General features: G+C 38.9%; 1 protein-coding gene across 1 annotated transcript in view; it reads left to right on the top strand.

The window, feature by feature from the left end:
- The first annotated feature begins 5,389 nt into the window (after positions 1-5,389).
- Positions 5,390-19,003, top strand: part of CILP2 (cartilage intermediate layer protein 2) — a 74,519-nt gene continuing 60,905 nt past the window's right edge. The window contains exon 1 of the mRNA XM_053702927.1: positions 5,390-5,517. Coding sequence (XP_053558902.1) covers positions 5,457-5,517 — 61 coding nt within the window. The 5' untranslated portion in view covers positions 5,390-5,456. The remainder of the gene's footprint in view (positions 5,518-19,003) is intronic.

Consider the following 19,003-nt stretch of genomic DNA (forward strand, 5'->3'; position numbering starts at 1 on the left):
TGCCAGGAATCAGACTGAGACGAGAAGTGCAAAAATAATCGCACCTTTATTAATAGCAAAAAATAATAAAACGTCCACAAGTCAAATAACAAGCCAGGAATTAAAACCAGAGCTGGTAGTCAGACGAGCTGAGTCAGGAGCCAAAGCGAGTAGTCAGACGAGCCGGAATCAGGAACAAGGAGAACAGCAGAGTCAGGAACAGGCCAGGGATCAGGAACGAGGAGGGACGTCAGACAGCCAGGTAATACACAGGAGCTCTCACAAACAGGTCTGAGACAACGCAAGGGCAAAGCACACTGAACAGAGACTTTTTAAATAATAATTGATGACATCACAATTCTGAGACTGCATCCTGTCTCACACGGATGATGTACACTAGTCTGGCCATAAAAGGAAGTGCAGGAAATGAGGAGCATCACACAGTATGCACCAGAGTCAGAAAGAGAGGTGAGTAAAATGGCTGCCAGCAGCACATGGCAAACACAGCAGGGAAAAAACCCTGACACATGACCTAGAATGCCAATAGTCAGCCCTTTTAATTCATGTCTGTTAGGTCTCTGATACACCTTGTGTTCTAGTCTTCAGGATATATACGACTAGATTATGAGTTTTTGTCGGTAATGGTGTGCGGTGCTAACGCTCAGTTTTTTCTCACCGCTCACTTAAGACAACGCTGGTATTATGAGTTTTCTGCAAGCCGGCAATAGCCTCAGAAAAGTGAGCGTTGAGCAAAATTTAGCTCCACATCTCACCTCAATAACAGCGTTGCTTAAGTCAGCGGTAAGATGGCTGAACGTAATCGTGCACGATTTCCCCATAGGAAATAATTGGGCTGAGCTGGCTGAAAAAAAAAACAAAGCAGCAAAAAAGCAGCGTTCAGCTCCTAACGCAGCCCCATTGTTTCCTATGGGGAAATAAATCTATGTATACACCTAACACCCTAACAGGAACACTGAGTCTAAACACCCCTAATATTACACTTATTAACCCCTAATCTGCTGCCCCCAACATCGCTGACACTTATATTATACTTATTAACTCCTAATCTACCGCCCTCAATGTTGCGGCAACTATATTACATTTATTAACCCTTAATCTGCCGTCGCCAACGTCGCCGCCACTATAATACATTTATTAACCCCTAAACCTAAGTCTAACCCTAACCCTAACCTCCCCCTAACTTAAATATAATTTAAATAAAACAAAATTAAATTACTACAGTTAAATACATAAATCCTATTTAAAACTAAATACTTAGCTATAAAATAAACCATAAGATAGCTACAATATAATTAATAATTACATTGTAGCCATCTTAGGGTTTATTTTTATTTTACAGGCAACTTTGTATTTATTTTAACTAGGTACAATAGTTATGAAATAGTTATTAACTATTTAATAACTACCTAGCTAAAATAAGTACAAAAGTACCTGTAAAATAAACCCTAACCTAAGTTTCAATTACACCTAACACTACACTATAATTAAACCAATTAGCTAAACTACCCACAATTAAATTAAATAAACTAAATTATGAAAAAAGCACTAAATTACAGAAAATAAAAAAAAGAATTAAATTTTTTTTATACTAATTACACCTAATCTAATCCCCCTAATAAAATAAAAAAGCCCCCCAAAATAATAAAATCCCTACCCTATACTAAATTACAGCCCTTAAAAGGTCCTTTTGCGGGGCATTGCCCCAAAGTAATCAGCTCTTTCACCTGTAAAAAAAAATACAATACCCCCCCAACATTAAAACCCACCACCCACACACCCAACCCTACTCTAAAACCCATCCAATCCCCCCTTAAAAAAAACCTAACACTACCCCCTTGAAGATCACCCTACCTTGAGACGTCTTCACCCAGCCGGGCACAAGTGGTCCTCCAGATGGTCCGAAGTCTTCATCTGATCCGGCCAGAAGAGGACATCCAGACCGGCAGAAGTCTTCATCCAGGTGGCATCTTCTATCTTCATCCTTCCGGAGCGGAGCGGGTCCATCTTCAAGACATCCGACGTGGAGCATCCTCTTCATCCGACGGCCGACGACTGAATGACTGGTCCTTTAAGTGACGTCATCCAAGATGGCGTCCCTTGAATTTAGATTGGCCGATTGAATCCTTTCAACCAATCGGAATTAAGGTAGGAAAAATCCTATTGGCTGATGCATTCTATTGGCCAATAGAATGCAAGCTCAATCCTATTGGCTGATTGGATCAGCCAATCGGATTGAACTTCAATCCTATTGGCTGATTGCATCAGCCAATAGGATTTTTCCTACCTTAATTCCGATTGACTGATAGGATTCTATCAGCCAATCGGAATTCAAGGGACGCCATCTTGGATGACGTCACTTAAAGGACCAGTCATCGGCCGTCGGATGAAGAGGATGCTCCGCATCGGATGTCTTGAAGATGGACCCGCTCCGCTCCGGAAGGATGAAGATAGAAGATGCCGCCTGAATGAAGACTTCTGCCTGTCTGGATGTCCTCTTCTGGCCAGATCGGATGAAGACTTCGGACCGTCTGGAGGACCACTTGTGCCTGGCTGGGTGAAGATGTCTCAAGGTAGGGTGATCTTCAAGGGGTTAGTGTTAGGTTTTTTAAGGGAGGATTGGGTGGGTTTTAGAGTAGGGTTGGTGTGTGGGTGGTGGGTTTTAATGTTGGGGGGGTATTGTATTTTTTTTTACAGGTGAAAGAGCTAATTACTTTAGGGCAATGCCCTGCAAAAGGCCCTTTTAAGGGCTATTTGTAATTTAGTATAGGGTAGGGAATTTTATTATTTTAGGGGGCTTTTTTATTTTATTAGGGGGATTAGATTAGGTGTAATTAGTTTAAAATTCTTGTAATTCTTTTTATATTTTCTGTAATTTAGTGTTTGTTTTTTTTCGTAATTTAGTTTATTTAATTTAATTGTAATTAATTGTAGGTAGTTTAGGTAATTAATTTAATTATAGTGTAGTGTTAGGTGTAATTGTAATTTAGGTTAGGATTTATTTTACAGGTAATTTGTCTTTATTTTAGCTAGGTAGTTATTAAATAGTTAATAACTATTTAAAAACTATTGTACCTAGTTAAAATAAATACAAAGTTGCCTGTAAAATAAAAATAAACCATAAGATGGCTACAATGTAATTAATTATATTGTAGCTATCTTATGGTTTATTTTATAGGTAAGTATTTAGTTTTAAATAGGATTTATTTAATTGTAGTAATTTAATTTCGTTTTAAATAAATTATATTTAAGTTTGGGGGGGTTAGGGTTAGGGTTAGATTTAGATTTAGGGTTAATAAATTAAGTATAGTGGCGGCGACGTTGGGGTCGGCAGATTAGGGGTTAATAAATGTAGGTAGGTGTCGGCGATGTTAGGGACAGCAGATTAAGGGTTAATAAAATGTAACTAGTGTTTGCGAGGCAGGAGTGCAGCGGTTTAGGGGTTAATACATTTATTAAAGTGGCGGTGATTTCCGGTCGGCAGATTAGGGGTTAAATAATTTTATTATAGTGTTTGCGATGTGGGGGGGGGGCTCGGTTTAGGGGTTAATAGGTAGTTTATGGGTGTTAGTGTACTTTTTAGCACTTTAGTTAAGAGCCTTATGTTCCGGCGTTAGCCCATAAAACTCTTAACTACTGACTTTAAAATGCGTTAGGAGTCTGGACAGGAGAGGGTCTACCGCTCACTTTTTCCAGCGATCGTAATACCGGCGTTAGGCAAATCCCATTAAAAAGATAGGATACACAATTGACGTAAGGGGATTTACGGTATGCTAAAATCGCGGAAAAAAAGTGAGTGGTACACCTGTACCTGCCTGACTCGTAATACCAGCGGGCGTTAAAAAGCAGCGCTAGGACCTGTTAACGCTGCTTTTTAAGGCAAGACTCGTAATCTAGGCGATAGATTTCACACTTACTTTTACATTAACTTTATTTCCTAAGTTGTTGTGATTGTTTTCACTGCTTAGCAATAGCAATGTTCTCCCCAGGACCTTTTTAATGGGTGTACCACCCGACTAATTTTAGTCAATATTAATCTAAAATTAGCTAATATTAAAAATGTTAAATTTTTTATTGCACACATTATCATTAAATACATTTATGTTAAATTGTGCTTTGGATATCAGAAAATGATTTAATATTAGAACATATTACACTGCTCCCACCCGGCTACTCATCATGCCACCCAGCTTTCTGTGATTTAGACAGAGCATACAATTTTAAAGGGATACTAAACCCAAATTTTTCCTTTCATGATTCAGATAGAGCATGCAATTGTAAGCAACTTTCTAATTTACTCCTATTAGCATTTTTTTTCTTTGTTTTCTTGCTATCCTTATTTAAAAAGCAGGAATGTAATGCTTAGGAGCCGGCCCATTTTTGTTTCAGAACCTAGGTTACACTTGCTTATTGGTGGCTAAATGTAGCCACCAATAAGCATGCAATATCCAGGGTTCTGAACCTAAAATGAGCTTTCACCTAAAATTTACATTTCTGCTTTTTAAATACAGCATCTATGAGTAAAGCTCATTGTCACTATAACTGACTTGAAGTTTCCTGAGCTGAGACTAAATATATTACTTTGTCTATCTCACTGAAGAAAATACCTCTAGTTCCCATATAACCCTAGGGAGCTGACTTACTAAAGTGTAAGGCATCTCCAAAATTCTTAAAGGGACATGAAGCCCAATTTTTTTTTCATGATTCAGATAGATCATGTGATAGATCATGTGATTTAAACAACTTTACAATTTACTCCTAATAACTAATTTTCTATACGTTGCTGAAAAAGATAGCTAGGTATAAATGCCTCCTGTTATTGGTTCACCCAATGCATCCAGCTGTGCATTGCTGCTCCTTCAACAAAGGATACCAAGAGAATGAATCAAATAAGATAATATAATTAAATTGTATGCTCTATGTAAATCAAGAAAGAAAACAAATTGGTTTTAATTTCCCTTTAATAAATCACACAAACTTACATTATAATGATTCATTTGTTTTCCCTTTTTTTTACCTCATTGGATAACTCTTACAGTCTGTTTGATGGTCAGAATGGCAGAGATAACATAACAACTGTGGTGAACAAACCAAACCAGACAAGCTGGCTGAAATAGAATGAAAAACTGGCAAAGACAAAGTAAAAAACAAGCTGAGAGATGGAAAGAGACTGGCAGAGAGGAACTGGCAGATGCAGATGGAAAAAAAAGAGAAGACAAAAACAGATGCAACAAAACAGACAAACTGAAAAAGAGGAATGAAAGAAAAAAACAAAGCATTATGCTAGAGAGGGACTCATACACTATAGTGTAGTTTTACACCCTAAGCTCGGCTCACACCCCTCCTCTGTCTCCTATTGCAAATAGATGCCTTACCTCTGGCCAGGAGGGGGCTTTATATGCAGCATCTTGCATAGCTGCTTAGCTTCTGACTGAGAGTGTCTGACACTAGGGAGAGATATGCCAGCCTGCCAGTCTACTCTGCTCTTATCAATCTTCCTACATGTCTCTGCCATCACTGGTAAGTGGATCAATACATTTTCTTTCAATGTGTGGTCTTATAACTTTTGAAATTACTAATATAGGTTCTGCATGTGTGAATGATAAAAAAATAATCTGTATTAATATTATAGAAAGTTAAATAAATCTTTTATTCTATTTTGTTCAGTGGAACCTGATTATTTAAATAAATACAAGGTATAAATATGCACTGTAATAAAAAAATAACTTTGCTATGTCCTCTCATTATTTTTACCCCACTTCCTGTAATTTTAAATGTTTCTTTTTCCCCCAGAGAGATTGTTGTAAATTATTTAGCATCTCCAAATTGCACCCTGCGACATGCTACAAAGCAAAGCGATAAAATAAACATTCTTAAGGGGATTTTCAAGTGGTGTATCCTAGGGTTGCAAAATAGTGACACATTTGCTATCAATCTTTTGCAGGGAAGTGTTTGGTTGGTTTATTTTGATGATATACTATATGTAATATTTATCAAAGGGGAAATCCCCTTAATTGCAACTGATATTTATGAAGCAGCAGTTTAAACCACTGATTGCTAATCCCACTCTGGCACCTCATGGTGGTGGATTTAAGTCACTCTGGACTGATGAGACCAGGTAATTGTTAAGCATCCCCTTGTGCAATGATAAATTTACAATTCCGGGTGGACAGGTTCATTACTGTGAACCTTGTTTGTCTGGGCAATGAGAAATCTGCCTCTATGGCTATATTAAAAATGACTTTATTGTCCATTTAAGTCCATTTATTCAATCTATTATCACTTTACACTGTAGCACTAACAGAACAATCTTAGAATTGGTCAGAACTAGTCATGAGAGAAATAATATATACAGTATATATGTGACAATTGCTAAAAGAAGGGAATATGCTATAAACCTGCAGGCTTTCAGAAATGAAAGTATTAAGATTTTGTGTTATCCCCATTAAGGGGATTAAGGGGATTACGAGTGGAGCGCTAACAGTTACACACTTCCGATGTAGTGCTTGTATAACAAGCTGAAAGTAAATGTAAATCGATTGAGCGCAATTGAATTTAACGCACGTAGGGATAGCGCAACCTCAGAGCTCCGGTTAACTGTTTTGCGAAACAAAAAAGTGTCACAAAATACATCAACAATACATTTTTAAAAGTACAGTTACGTTCAAAATAACACTAACAAAAATAATTAAAAAAAATATAAGGGCTCAAAGATATGAGGTCTCAGGTGTTACGATAAAAAAAGGCAAAGGGCTGTCACATAGAGATAGAGGTATTCCTATATATATCTGTATATATTTATACTTGTATATAATCATGTGTATATATATATATATATATATATATATTGTACCAAACTGCAATCAGATATATGTAGATATATGTATTTATGAATAAGTAGAGCATATTATGCTATGTAAAGAACAATGGGATGTGAAATATTTTCATGTCGGGTTAGCGCACTTTTGCGCGAGTAGGGTGTTAAAGGGACAATAAACCCAAAAAATGTATTTCATGGTTTAGAAAGAGAATGCAATTTCAAAAAACTTTCTAATTTACTTCTATTATCTAACTTGCTTCATTCTCTTGATATTCTTTGCTGAAAAGCATATCTAGATAGGCTCAGTAGCTACTGATTGGTCACTGCATATAGATGACTTGTGTGATTGGCTCACCAATGTGCATTTCTATTTATTCAACAAAGGATATCTAAAGAATGAAGCAAATTAGATAATAGAAGTAAATTTGAATGTTGTTTAAAATTGTATTTTCTACCTGAATCATGAAAGAAAATATTTGGGTTTAATGTCCCTTTAAGGTTTTTTCCACTTTTTTAGCTACATTGACTTCTATGGGTAATTATGTTAACACGGTCCTGATATTCTAACTTCAGCCTTTTGCGCACACCGGGTTAGCTAACCAATGCGGCAAAAAGCTTACTTCTAGTGGAGTTAGCGTGCGAGTGGGAGCGCTAAATACCGCTAGACTCGTTATCTGGTCCTTAATTGTTAAAGTTTAAGTGACAGGACATCCCAATTTTTCAGGACAGTCACAAATTTGAAAAGTCTGTCACCAATTGTTCAGTTGTCCCAATCTGTCCTGAATCAATACCACCCCCTCAACATTTATGAGGTGCCCTGACTTTGGGTTTTAAAAATCTGACTTAGTTTCAGACCAGTCCCTGGAGAGCTTTTCCCCCACAAGAATGCATTGGGAATTGATTTATTCTCTCTTATTGAAATGTGTCTGTATGTCTTTCATAATCCAAATGTCAGTATTCAGTATTAGAAGGACAATTAACACCTATTGCTTTTGTATACAAACTGTGCTTGTCTCACACTTCTTAGTGAGGCCAAAAAGCAAAATCTGTAACCTGAAAATGCTGTAAATCAATACCTGTTCTAAGCAGTTTGCAGTATTTTTAAAACCTAAATCACAGACGCCTAGATTTAGAGTTTTGCGGCCAAAGGGGTGCGTTAGCTACGCTTGCTTTTTTCTGTCCGCACCTTTTAAATACTGCTGGTATTTAGAGTTCACAGAAGGGCTGGCTTTTCAGTGCGTTAGGCTCCAAAAAGGAAGCGTAGAGCATAATTTAACGGGACTGCAACTCTCGATACCAGCGGTGCTTACGGAAGCGGCCAGCTTCAAAAACGTGCTCGTGCACGATTCCCCCATAGAAAACAATGGGGCTGTTTGAGCTAACACCTGCAAAAAAGCTGCGTTCAGCTCCTAACACAGCCCCATTGTTTTCTATGGGGAAACACTTCCTACGTCTGCACCTAACATTCTAACATGTACCCCGAGTCTAAACACCCCTAACCTTACACTTATTAACCCCTATTCTGCCGCCCCCGCTATCGCTGACACCTGCATATTATTATTAACCCCTAATCTGCCACTCCGTACACCCCCGCCACCTACATTATAGCTATGTACCCCTAATCTGCTGCCCCTAACACCGCCAACCCCTATATTATATTTATTAACCCCTAATCTGCCCCCCACAACGTCGCCGCCAGCTACCTACACTAATTAACCCCTAATCTGCCGAGCGGACCGCACCGCTATTATAATAAAGTTATTAACCCCTAATCCGCCTCACTCCCGCCTCAATAACCCTATAATAAATAGTATTAACCCCTAATCTGCCCTCCCTAACATCGCCGACACCTAACTTCAATTATTAACCCCTAATCTGCCGACCGAATCTCGCCGCTACTGTAATAAATGGATTAACCCCTAAAGCTAAGTCTAACCCTAACACTAACACCCCCCTAAATTAAATATAATTTAAATCTAACTAAATAAATTAACTCTTATTAAATAAATTATTCCTATTTAAAGCTAAATACTTACCTGTAAAATAAACCCTAATATAGCTACAATATAAATTATAATTATATTATAGCTATTTTAGGATTAATATTTATTTTACAGGCAACTTTGTAATTATATTAACCAGGTACAATAGCTATTAAATAGTTAAGAACTATTTAATAGCTAAAATAGTTAAAATAATTACAAATTACCTGTAAAATAAATCCTAACCTAAGTTACAATTAAACCTAACACTACACTATCAATAAATAAATTAAATAAACTACCTACAATTATCTACAATTAAACCTAACACTACACTATCAATAAATAAATTAAATACAATTCCTACAAATAAATACAATTAAATAAACTAACTAAAGTACAAAAAATAAAAAAGAACTAAGTTACAAAAAATAAAAAAATATTTACAAACATTAGAAAAATATTACAACAATTTTAAACTAATTGCACCTACTCTAAGCCCCCTAATAAAATAACAAAGACCCCCAAAATAAAAAAATGCCCTACCCTATTCTAAATTACAAAAGTTCAAAGCTCTTTTACCTTACCAGCCCTTAAAAGGACCTTTTGTGGGGCATGCCCCAAAGAATTCAGCTCTTTTGCCTGTAAATAAAAACATACAATACCCCCCCAACATTACAACCCACCACCCACATACCCCTAATCTAACCCAAACCCCCCTTAAATAAACCTAACACTAAGCCCCTGAAGATCTTCCTACCTTATCTTCACCTCGCCGGGTTCACCGATCGATCCAGAAGAGCCTCCGATGTCTTGATCCAAGCCCAAGCGGGGGGCTGAAGATGTCCATGATCTGGCTGAAGTCTTCATCCAAGCGGGAGCTGAAGAGGTCCATGATCTGGCTGAAGTCTTCTATCAACGGCATCTTCAATCTTCTTTCTTCCGGATCCATGTTCATCCCGCCGACACAGAACATCCGTCTTCACCGACGACTTCCCGACGAATGACGGTTCCTTTAAGGGATGTCATCCAAGATGGCGTCCCTAGAATTCCGATTGGCTGATAGGATTCTATCAGCCAATCGGAATTAAGGTAGGAAAATTCTTATTGGCTGATGGAATCAGCCAATCAGAATCAAGTTCAATCCGATTGGCTGATTCATTCAGCCAATCAGATTGAGCTCGCATTCTATTGGCTGTTCCAATCAGCCAATAGAATGCGAGCTCAATCTGATTGGCTGATCGGATCAGCCAATCGGATTGAACTTGATTTTGATTGGCTGATTCCATCAGCCAATCAGAATTTTCCTACCTTAATTCCGATTGGCTGATAGAATCCTATCAGCCAATCGGAATTCGAGGGACGCCATCTTGGATGACGTCCCTTAAAGGAACCGTCATTCGTCGGGAAGTCGCCGGTGAAGATGGATGTTCCGCGTCGGCGGGATGAACATGGATCCGGAAGAAAGAAGATTGAAGATGCCGTTGATAGAAGACTTCAGCCGGATCATGGACCTCTTCAGCTCCCGCTTGGATGAAGACTTCAGCCGGATCATGGACATCTTCAGCCCCCCGCTTGGGCTTGGATCAAGACATCGGAGGCTCTTCTGGATCGATCGGTGAACCCGGCGAGGTGAAGATAAGGTAGGAAGATCTTCAGGGGCTTAGTGTTAGGTTTATTTAAGAGGGGTTTGGGTTAGATTAGGGGTATGTGGGTGGTGGGTTGTAATGTTGGGGGGGGGGGTATTGTATGTGTTTTTTTTACAGGCAAAAGAGCTGAATTCTTTGGGGCATGCCCCGCAAAGGGCCCTGTTCAGGGCTGGTAAGGTAAAAGAGCTTTGAACTTTTGTAATTTAGAATAGGGTAGGGCATTTTTTATTTTGGGGGGGCTTTGTTATTTTATTAGGGGGCTTAGAGTAGGTGTAATTAGTTTAAAATTGTTGTAATATTTTTCTGTTTGTAAATATTTTTTTTTTTTTTTGTAACTTAGTTCTTTTTTATTTTTCGTACTTTAGTTAGTTTATTTCATTGTATTTATTTGTAGATATTTTATTTAAATAATTTATTGATAGTGTAGTGTTAGGTTTAATTGTAGATAATTGTAGATATTGTATTTAATTAATTTATTGATAGTGTAGTGTTAGGTTTAATTGTAGATAATTGTAGGTATTGTATTTAATTAATTTATTGATAGTGTAGTGTTAGGTTTAATTGTAACTTAGGTTAGGATTTATTTTACAGATAATTTTGTAATTATTTTAACTATTTTAGCTATTAAATAGTTCTTAACTATTTAATAGCTATTGTACCTGGTTAAAATAAATACAAAGTTGCCTGTAAAATAAATATTAATCCTAAAATAGCTATAATATAATTATAATTTATATTGTAGCTATATTAGGGTTTATTTTACAGGTAAGTATTTAGATTTAAATAGGAATAATTTATTTAATAAGAGTTAATTTATTTCGTTAGAATAAAATTATATTTAAATGAGCACAAAGAGACAAGCCGCTGCAAATGCGGTAGTTCCGGCTGGGTCCGTGAGCTGAGGCAGAGGCGGAGTGATACAAATAATACACAGGTCACAGGGGGTGCATGCTGTTAGATAGCGGCCGGTGTAGCCGAAAAAAGCATAAAAGTACAAAGAGGAGACACAGCAGCACTGATGCAAGGAAATCCAGGGCCAAAAAAAGTAAAACAAAATTTACCTTTATTAGAACGGTTTACATAAGTACACAAAAGAGCTTCCCTGACTAGTTTCGTGCTCACCAGAGCACTCTGACTAGTTTCGTGCTCACCAGAGCACTTAATCATAGGGTTTACCTATGATTAAGTGCTCTGGTGAGCACGAAACTAGTCAGGGAAGCTCTTTTGTGTACTTATGTAAACCGTTCTAATAAAGGTAAATTTTGTTTTACTTTTTTTGGCCCTGGATTTCCTTGCATTAGTGCTGCTGTGTCTCCTCTTTGTACTTTTAAAATTATATTTAACTTAGGGGGGTGTTAGGGTTAGGGCTAAAATTAGCTTTAGGGGTTAAAAAATGTATTAGAGTAGCAGTGAGCTCCGATCGGCAGATTAGGGGTTAATAATTGAAGTAAGGTGTCGGCGATGTTAGGGAGGGCAGATTAGGGGTTAATACTATTTATTATAGGGTTATTGAGGCGGGAGTGAGGCGGATTAGGGGTTAATAACTTTATTATAATAGCGGTGCGGTCCGCTCGGCAGATTAGGGGTTAATAAGTGTAGGCAGGTGGAGGCGACGTTGTGGGGGGCAGATTAGGGGTTAATAAATATAATATAGGGGTCGGCGGTGTTAGGGGCAGCAGATTAGGGGTACATAGCTATAATGTAGCTGGCGGCGGCGTGCGGACGGCAGATTAGGGGTTAATAAGTGTAGGCAGGTGGAGGCGACGTTGTGGGGGGCAGATTAGGGGTTAATAAATATAATATAGGGGTCGGCGGTGTTAGGGGCAGCAGATTAGGGGTACATAGGGATAACGTAGTTGGCGGCAGTGTACGGAGCGGAAGATTAGGGGTTAAAAATTTTTTATAGAGTGGCGGCGATGTGGGGGGGGGGGGCCTCGGTTTAGGGGTACATAGGTAGTTTATGGGTGTTAGTGTACTTTAGAGCACAGTAGTTAAGAGCTTTATAAACCGGCGTTAGCACAGAAAGCTCTTAACTACTCACTTTTTTCTGCGGCTGGAGTTTTGTCGTTAGATTTCTAACGCTCACTTCAGACACGACTCTAAATACCGGAGTTACAAAGATCCCATTGAAAAGATAGGATACGCAATTGACGTAAGGGGATCTGCGGTATGGAAAAGTCGCGGCTGCAAAGTGAGCGTTAGACCCTTTCCTGACTGACTCCAAATACCGGCGGTAGCCTAAAACCAGCGTTAGGAGCCTCTAACGCTGGTTTTGACGGCTACCGCCCAACTCTAAATCTAGGCCAGATTATTTTGTTTAGGGAGTGTCAGACAAATCACAACACAAGAGATGCTTAAAAGGGACAGGAAACCCACTTTTTTCTTTCATGATTCAGATAGAACATATAATTTTAAACATCTTTCCAGTTTACTTCTTTTATCTAATTTGTTTTGTTCTCTTAGTATCCTTTGCTTAAAACTATACCTAGGTAGGTTCAGTAGTGCATTACTGCTCATTCAAGAAAGAATACCAAGAGAATGAAGCAGAATTGATAAAAGAAGTTAATTGGGAAGTTGGTTAGAAATGTAAGCTATGTCTGAAACCAGAGACTTTTTGGGTTTCATGTTCCTTTAATGTCTCTTTAAATGGATATTCAACTCATATTTAATTTCACTTAAACTGTTTAATTATGTTTAATAAACAGTTGCAATGTAGTAAATATTTTCTAATATATAAATATTTACTTTAATATCTCTTTAAAGGGATATGAAACTCAAAAATATTCCTGTGATTCAGACAAAACAATTTCAAAAAAAGGTTTCCAATTTACTTCTATTATCAAATTTGTTTCTTTCTCATGGTGTTCTTTGTTGAAGAGATACCTGTGTAGGTGTCTGGAGCGCTACTACTAGTGCTCTTGCAAATGAATAACATTCTTGCAAAACTGCTGCCATATAGTGTTCCATGCACGTGCACGCTCCTGAGCTTACATCCCTGCTTCTCAACAAAAGATACCAAAAGAAACAAAGGAAATGTTATAATAGAAGTAAACTATAATTTTTTTTAAAAGTGTATGCTCTATCTGAATTATGGAAGAAAAATGTTGAATTTATTCATGTCCCTTAAAGAGACATGAAACCCAAAAATGTTCTTTCATGATTTAGACAGAGCATACAATTTAAACAACTTTCCAGTTTACTTCTATTTTTTTTATTTGCTTCCTTCTCTTGTTATCCTTTGCTAAAAGGTTTATCTGGAAAAGCTCAGGAGCAGCAAAGAACCTAGGTTTTATCTGCTGATTGGTGACTGTATATATATACTGATTGTCATTGGCTCACCTATCTGTTCAGTTAGAAACCATTAGTGCATTGCTGCTCCTTCAACAAATGATACCAAGAGGATGAAGCAAATTTGATAATAGAAATAAATTGGAATGTTGTTTTTAATTGTATGTTCTACCTAAATCATGAAAGAAAACTTTTGGGTTTCATGTCCCTTTAAGCTTGCACGCGCACACACTGACACATAAAGATTAGACTTAGATAAAGGGGCCCACATTTACATAGCCTAAGAAAATACATTTGTTTATTAATCTTCATTTTGAATGGCTCTTTGTAAATCTGTTAAACAAAATTGTATATTTTCCTTTATTTTGCCATCTGCTGGAAGAAAGAATATAATCTCTCATTTTCTTCCTTTCATCAAACAAAACTGAAAGTGACTGACCGCAAAATTTAAGTCAATTGTTCTGTCAACATATTGGAATATTTGCTCCATTTAAAATTCTGAATTTCATTATATTAATAGTTTAAAAATGTAATGGATTATCAAGATTGAATGTAACTGCCAAGTTTCTATTCAAGTTTTGTAAATCCTCCATGATCCACACAACAAAGTTTATAATAAGGTAATGTGAGACCCATGTTTATCTGTTTGGTTGCCCAGTTCTGTTGTAAAATGTGGGACATCTTCCATTTATTATACCCACAAGTCTTACATTCTGCATAACTTCTTCTAAATGGGATAATGGTTGAATGACTTTCAGTGTTCTACATGCCTCAACAATTTCTGTTCCAATTTGGCCAACAGGCGCACCAAAGGAATAAAATATGAGAGTCAACATAATGATAAGTCCAGTAATTTAAAATTAGAGCTTTAAATTTTAAACATAGATTTCAACATACCAAAAATCAAAACATTGCTTTAGTAATGAGAAACCAGATTATGTTTACTTTATCCAAGCCTTAGTTTAATTTACTATTTATATACGCTTGGCATTTTTGTCAAGTTTCCGATACTTAGACAAATAAAGGAAAATGATTCAGGTGAATTGACAGCTTAGAATATTGTGGTAAATTGATGGAAGCAGAAATGCTGAATGTAATATGTAGCAGTGATATTTTGATTTGCAAAGGGAGATGGAAGATTAAACGCAAAACAATTTCAACCACTCATATGAAAGAGCACTATTGAAATGAGTCAAAAGAATACCTAAAACTATTTTATTTCAAATGTAGACCATCCATTTTCCATAACAAAAAAACCTGAAATACAATTGGTTATGGGAGGTTAGGGAATATCTTACATTTATGTGTGATTCCTACAAAAGTTAGTTTGCATAATGTGTGCCACATTCTGTAAAACAGAATGTGTGGATATGTGCGTGCATGTGTATGTATCTGTATGTATGAATGAGTGTTATGTACTGTGTGTACTACTGTATTTGTGTGCATGCGTGTTGATGTGTAAGAGTGTGTGTGTTTTGTATATATGTACGCATATGTATATGAATATGTGTAAATATATGTGTGTATGTGTATATGTATGTGTGTGTATGTATGCTTGTATATGTGTGTGTCCATATGTATATGTGTATGTGTATATGTATGTGTGGGTATAAATGTTGACTCCATAATTAGGCAATACCTTCCATCCTTAAACCATTGAGATAAAAAAAGGACAACCACACAATTAACTTGGGTTATAAAGGCTGCAGCTATTTTATTAGCTACAACATAATAAATAACTGTATAAATACAACACTAAACATCTTTTTAACCCCACAATGCTTGCCCAGTAATACTTCCTTAAGTGCTACCCCAAACCTCTACTCAAACCTCTCCTGACCCACCAGGAGGTACCGACTTCAGAAATTATCCTCGAACACAGGCAAGCATTCCGCCACAGGCCCGGACCCAGGCCGAGCCCCGCCAACCCCAACTGCCTTTAAAACCCCCTCCTTCAAGTTAAAGTTAAAGAAGTGAGGACCAACCTTGTTTAAATGTACCACATCTTGCCTGAAAAATGGCAACCCCCCCATGATGCCTCTCAAAATTACTCATCACTCTATTAACCTTTTTCCTTGCGCCATCCAGCTTTTTATTGTCCCAGGCAGCCCTCCAATTTAGCTGTATAATAATCTCAGACCAAACTATACATAAACGTGGAAAAAGTTCCAACAGCCTCTCCACATCACTCTTCATCCTAGCAATTAGATCCTTCTGACTCACATAACCTAAATCATTCCCCCCAGCATGTAGCACCAGAATCTCTGGAGGGCCAAACAATCCTGCAAAGTCAATTACCTTCCGCAGCACCTGGTCCCACTTCATGCCTCTAACACCCAACCAGCGCATGGTTATCTCCTCAGCTGCAAAACTCAGTTGACACCCAGCTTCCTTGACACCAGCAGCTCTCCTTGCTCAATAAGTATATGAATGTCCAACAAACCAAGAAATCTACAAAATATCAAGAACAAGAAAAAACATGTTACAACACCAAATGCTGTCGCACATACGATCTAAACTGACCTGAAGACCACCTCCTAATTCCCTTAATGCTCGCATCACACATTGCCAACATTCTCGCTTCAGTGGCTGCCCCTATACGAAAGGAATGGGAACTGATATCAACTACTGGTAAACCCAAGATTTCTAATGCCTTGCGAAAGATTGCCAAAAATTGAAAATTGGATAAAGAATCGCCATTCACATGTATTAACAAAGGCCCCCCAACCACAGGTCGCAATCTAAAAAATTGCCTCACTGTACCCACCGGGCAATAATCCCTCCCCCCCCCCCCAATGACCCGCAGACAAATCATCTGGCCCTTCCCCTGCTGATCTGTCTTAGATTTCTGTAACCAGATGAAAACTTGATTACCTTCAACAACATCTGACATCTGAACACCCCCCAAGATCCCGCTTGTTCTTAGCCACAATCTCTGATATGCGGAAAACCGCAAAAAAAAACCAAAGAACAAAAGCTGTACAAAACAGAAAAACCTAATACTCTCCCAAACAGACCCTTGGGAGCACTCCAACAACTTTTAACAGAACTGCAAAAACAACTGGCCTCCTGCCATCCTTCTGTTTCTGGCCCCTACACAAACTCTTACCCGCCATTCGAACCATAAAAAACTTTGTAATGTCCTAAATTAAGCTTTCCCAGAATGGATTGCAATTCTCTCAATTTCAATTTTGTTCTCATACCCACCCCCTGAAGCATAGCCTCCAAATCCACTACCTTCTCACATGGAAGGGAACACTCCAAAAAGCAGGAGTCAATCTGAACCCCCAGAAAACTCAGGGAAACACACGGACCCTCAGTCTTATCCCTAGCAATCGGGATTCCAAATTCCTCCGCCACTTCATCAAAATGTCTCATCAGTTCCTTACAAACCACAGAATCACCCGGTACGACGAACAAAAAATTGTCCAAATAATGGACCATGGATGACAAACCATAATGCTGCCGAACCACCCATTCAACGAAACAGCTGAACTTCTCGAAGAAGGAACATGATATGGAGCACCCCTTAGGGAGGCAAAGGTCCACAAAGTACTTCCCTTCAAAATAACACCCCAGCAGATGACGACATGTGGGATGTACCGGAAGGAGGCGGAAAACCACCTCAACATCCACCTTAGCCATGAGAGCTCCTTCCCCAGCCGCGCAAACCAACGCCACCGCCTTATCATAAGAAGCATAGGTAACCGCTGACAACCCCTCATCAATCCCATCATTAATAGAAGCCCCTTTCGGATAAGATAAATTGTGTATCATGCGTAATTGTCCAGGAACCTTTTTAGGCACAACTCCTAAAGGAGAGACCCTCAAGTTCTTCAATGGCAAGGCACGAAAGGGACCAGCAATTCTACCCAACGCCACTTCCTTCTATAACTTATCTCGCACAATCCCCTGATGTTCCTTAGCTGATATCAAGTTTTTAGAAACCTGTGAACCCGCCATCACAACGGAATACGAAACCCGGAACTTAACCCAGACAACAACAAAACCTCATTCTTCGCTTTTCCCCAGACCTTAGCATATTGCCTTAGCCACTGCACCATCTTTACTACATTCACCTGCGTCTTGCCCCGATACAGCCACCTCTTCTGCTCTGAACCCTGATCTGCCCTTTTTAAAACATTTTGCGAAGGAGTGCAAACCTCCACAACCCGAGCACTCATGTTTATATTTACAGGAAAACCCGAATTGGCATTGGCTCTTGTTAAACTGAAAACACAAACCTTTTCACATTGAGACAGCGGTACTGGCACCAGTGCCCCCACTGGTGGAGGCCACCCCATTTTGAAAGGACTGCCCCGACCTCAAAGGAGTCATGCTCTCTAGCCATATCCCAATGCATACTTGGACGCACGGCAATCCGCTGCCGGAATTGCTCTTCATAACGCCAACAAGCTAGCCCACCATATGTGTGGTAAGCCGATGAAATTTCGTCCAAATAACAAAACAGAGCTGACCCCTGCTCCGGGAATTTTTCAGTAATTACACTGGCCAAGATGCAAAAGGCCCTTGACCAGTTAAGTTTTAGGCAGCTTCCTATACCGCTTCTTCCTATCCTCTTTTTTACTTTTTTTTCTGTTTCCCCCTTGGAATCCTCCTTAACCTCAACAAACTGATCAACAGGTAACAATGAAAATATCTCAAAGAATTCCCACTTTCAAACCATGTCCTTTACCTCCTGTGTCAAATGCAACCTCAGAGGTCCAATGGAACATAGGCATGGGCATCTAAAGGACTCCTCTGACACTTTCAGAGCTCCGCCAACTAAAGGAGCCCCTATGGTGGCCACAGTGGGCAAGTCCGCAGCCGGGTCAGCCTGCACCACCCCTTGACCCAAAAACTGTGGCAGGCCCTACCCCCGTCTGCACTTCCCCAACTTCCCTGCTACCTGAACCACCACCGTCCTGACATAACCACGCACCTGCTGCCTTGGCACCTCCCCCACTACCACCAGATATCCTACTCTCAAACAAAGCAATTCATTATTTCAAGCTTGCAACAAAGCCCCCATACCGGCATTCAATGCAACATTGGAAACATCCCCCCCACCCCTCGAGACCACCTCATCTGCCACCTGAGGTTCTGTCACTGGTCCTGACGTTCTCTCTGTAGCATGCAGTGAGGATGAAGCTCCCTCCCTTGAATCCAGGTCTCTCCTCGGCAACTGTGACCTCCACCTCCGAGGCGGTGAAGCCAATCTGGAAGAGGTAGGCTGCCGCCCTTCCCTGCTCCTGCCTCTATAACAC

The sequence above is a fragment of the Bombina bombina genome, chromosome 2 (assembly GCF_027579735.1).
Source record: "Bombina bombina isolate aBomBom1 chromosome 2, aBomBom1.pri, whole genome shotgun sequence".
In the NCBI taxonomy this organism is placed as follows: Eukaryota; Metazoa; Chordata; class Amphibia; order Anura; family Bombinatoridae; genus Bombina; species Bombina bombina.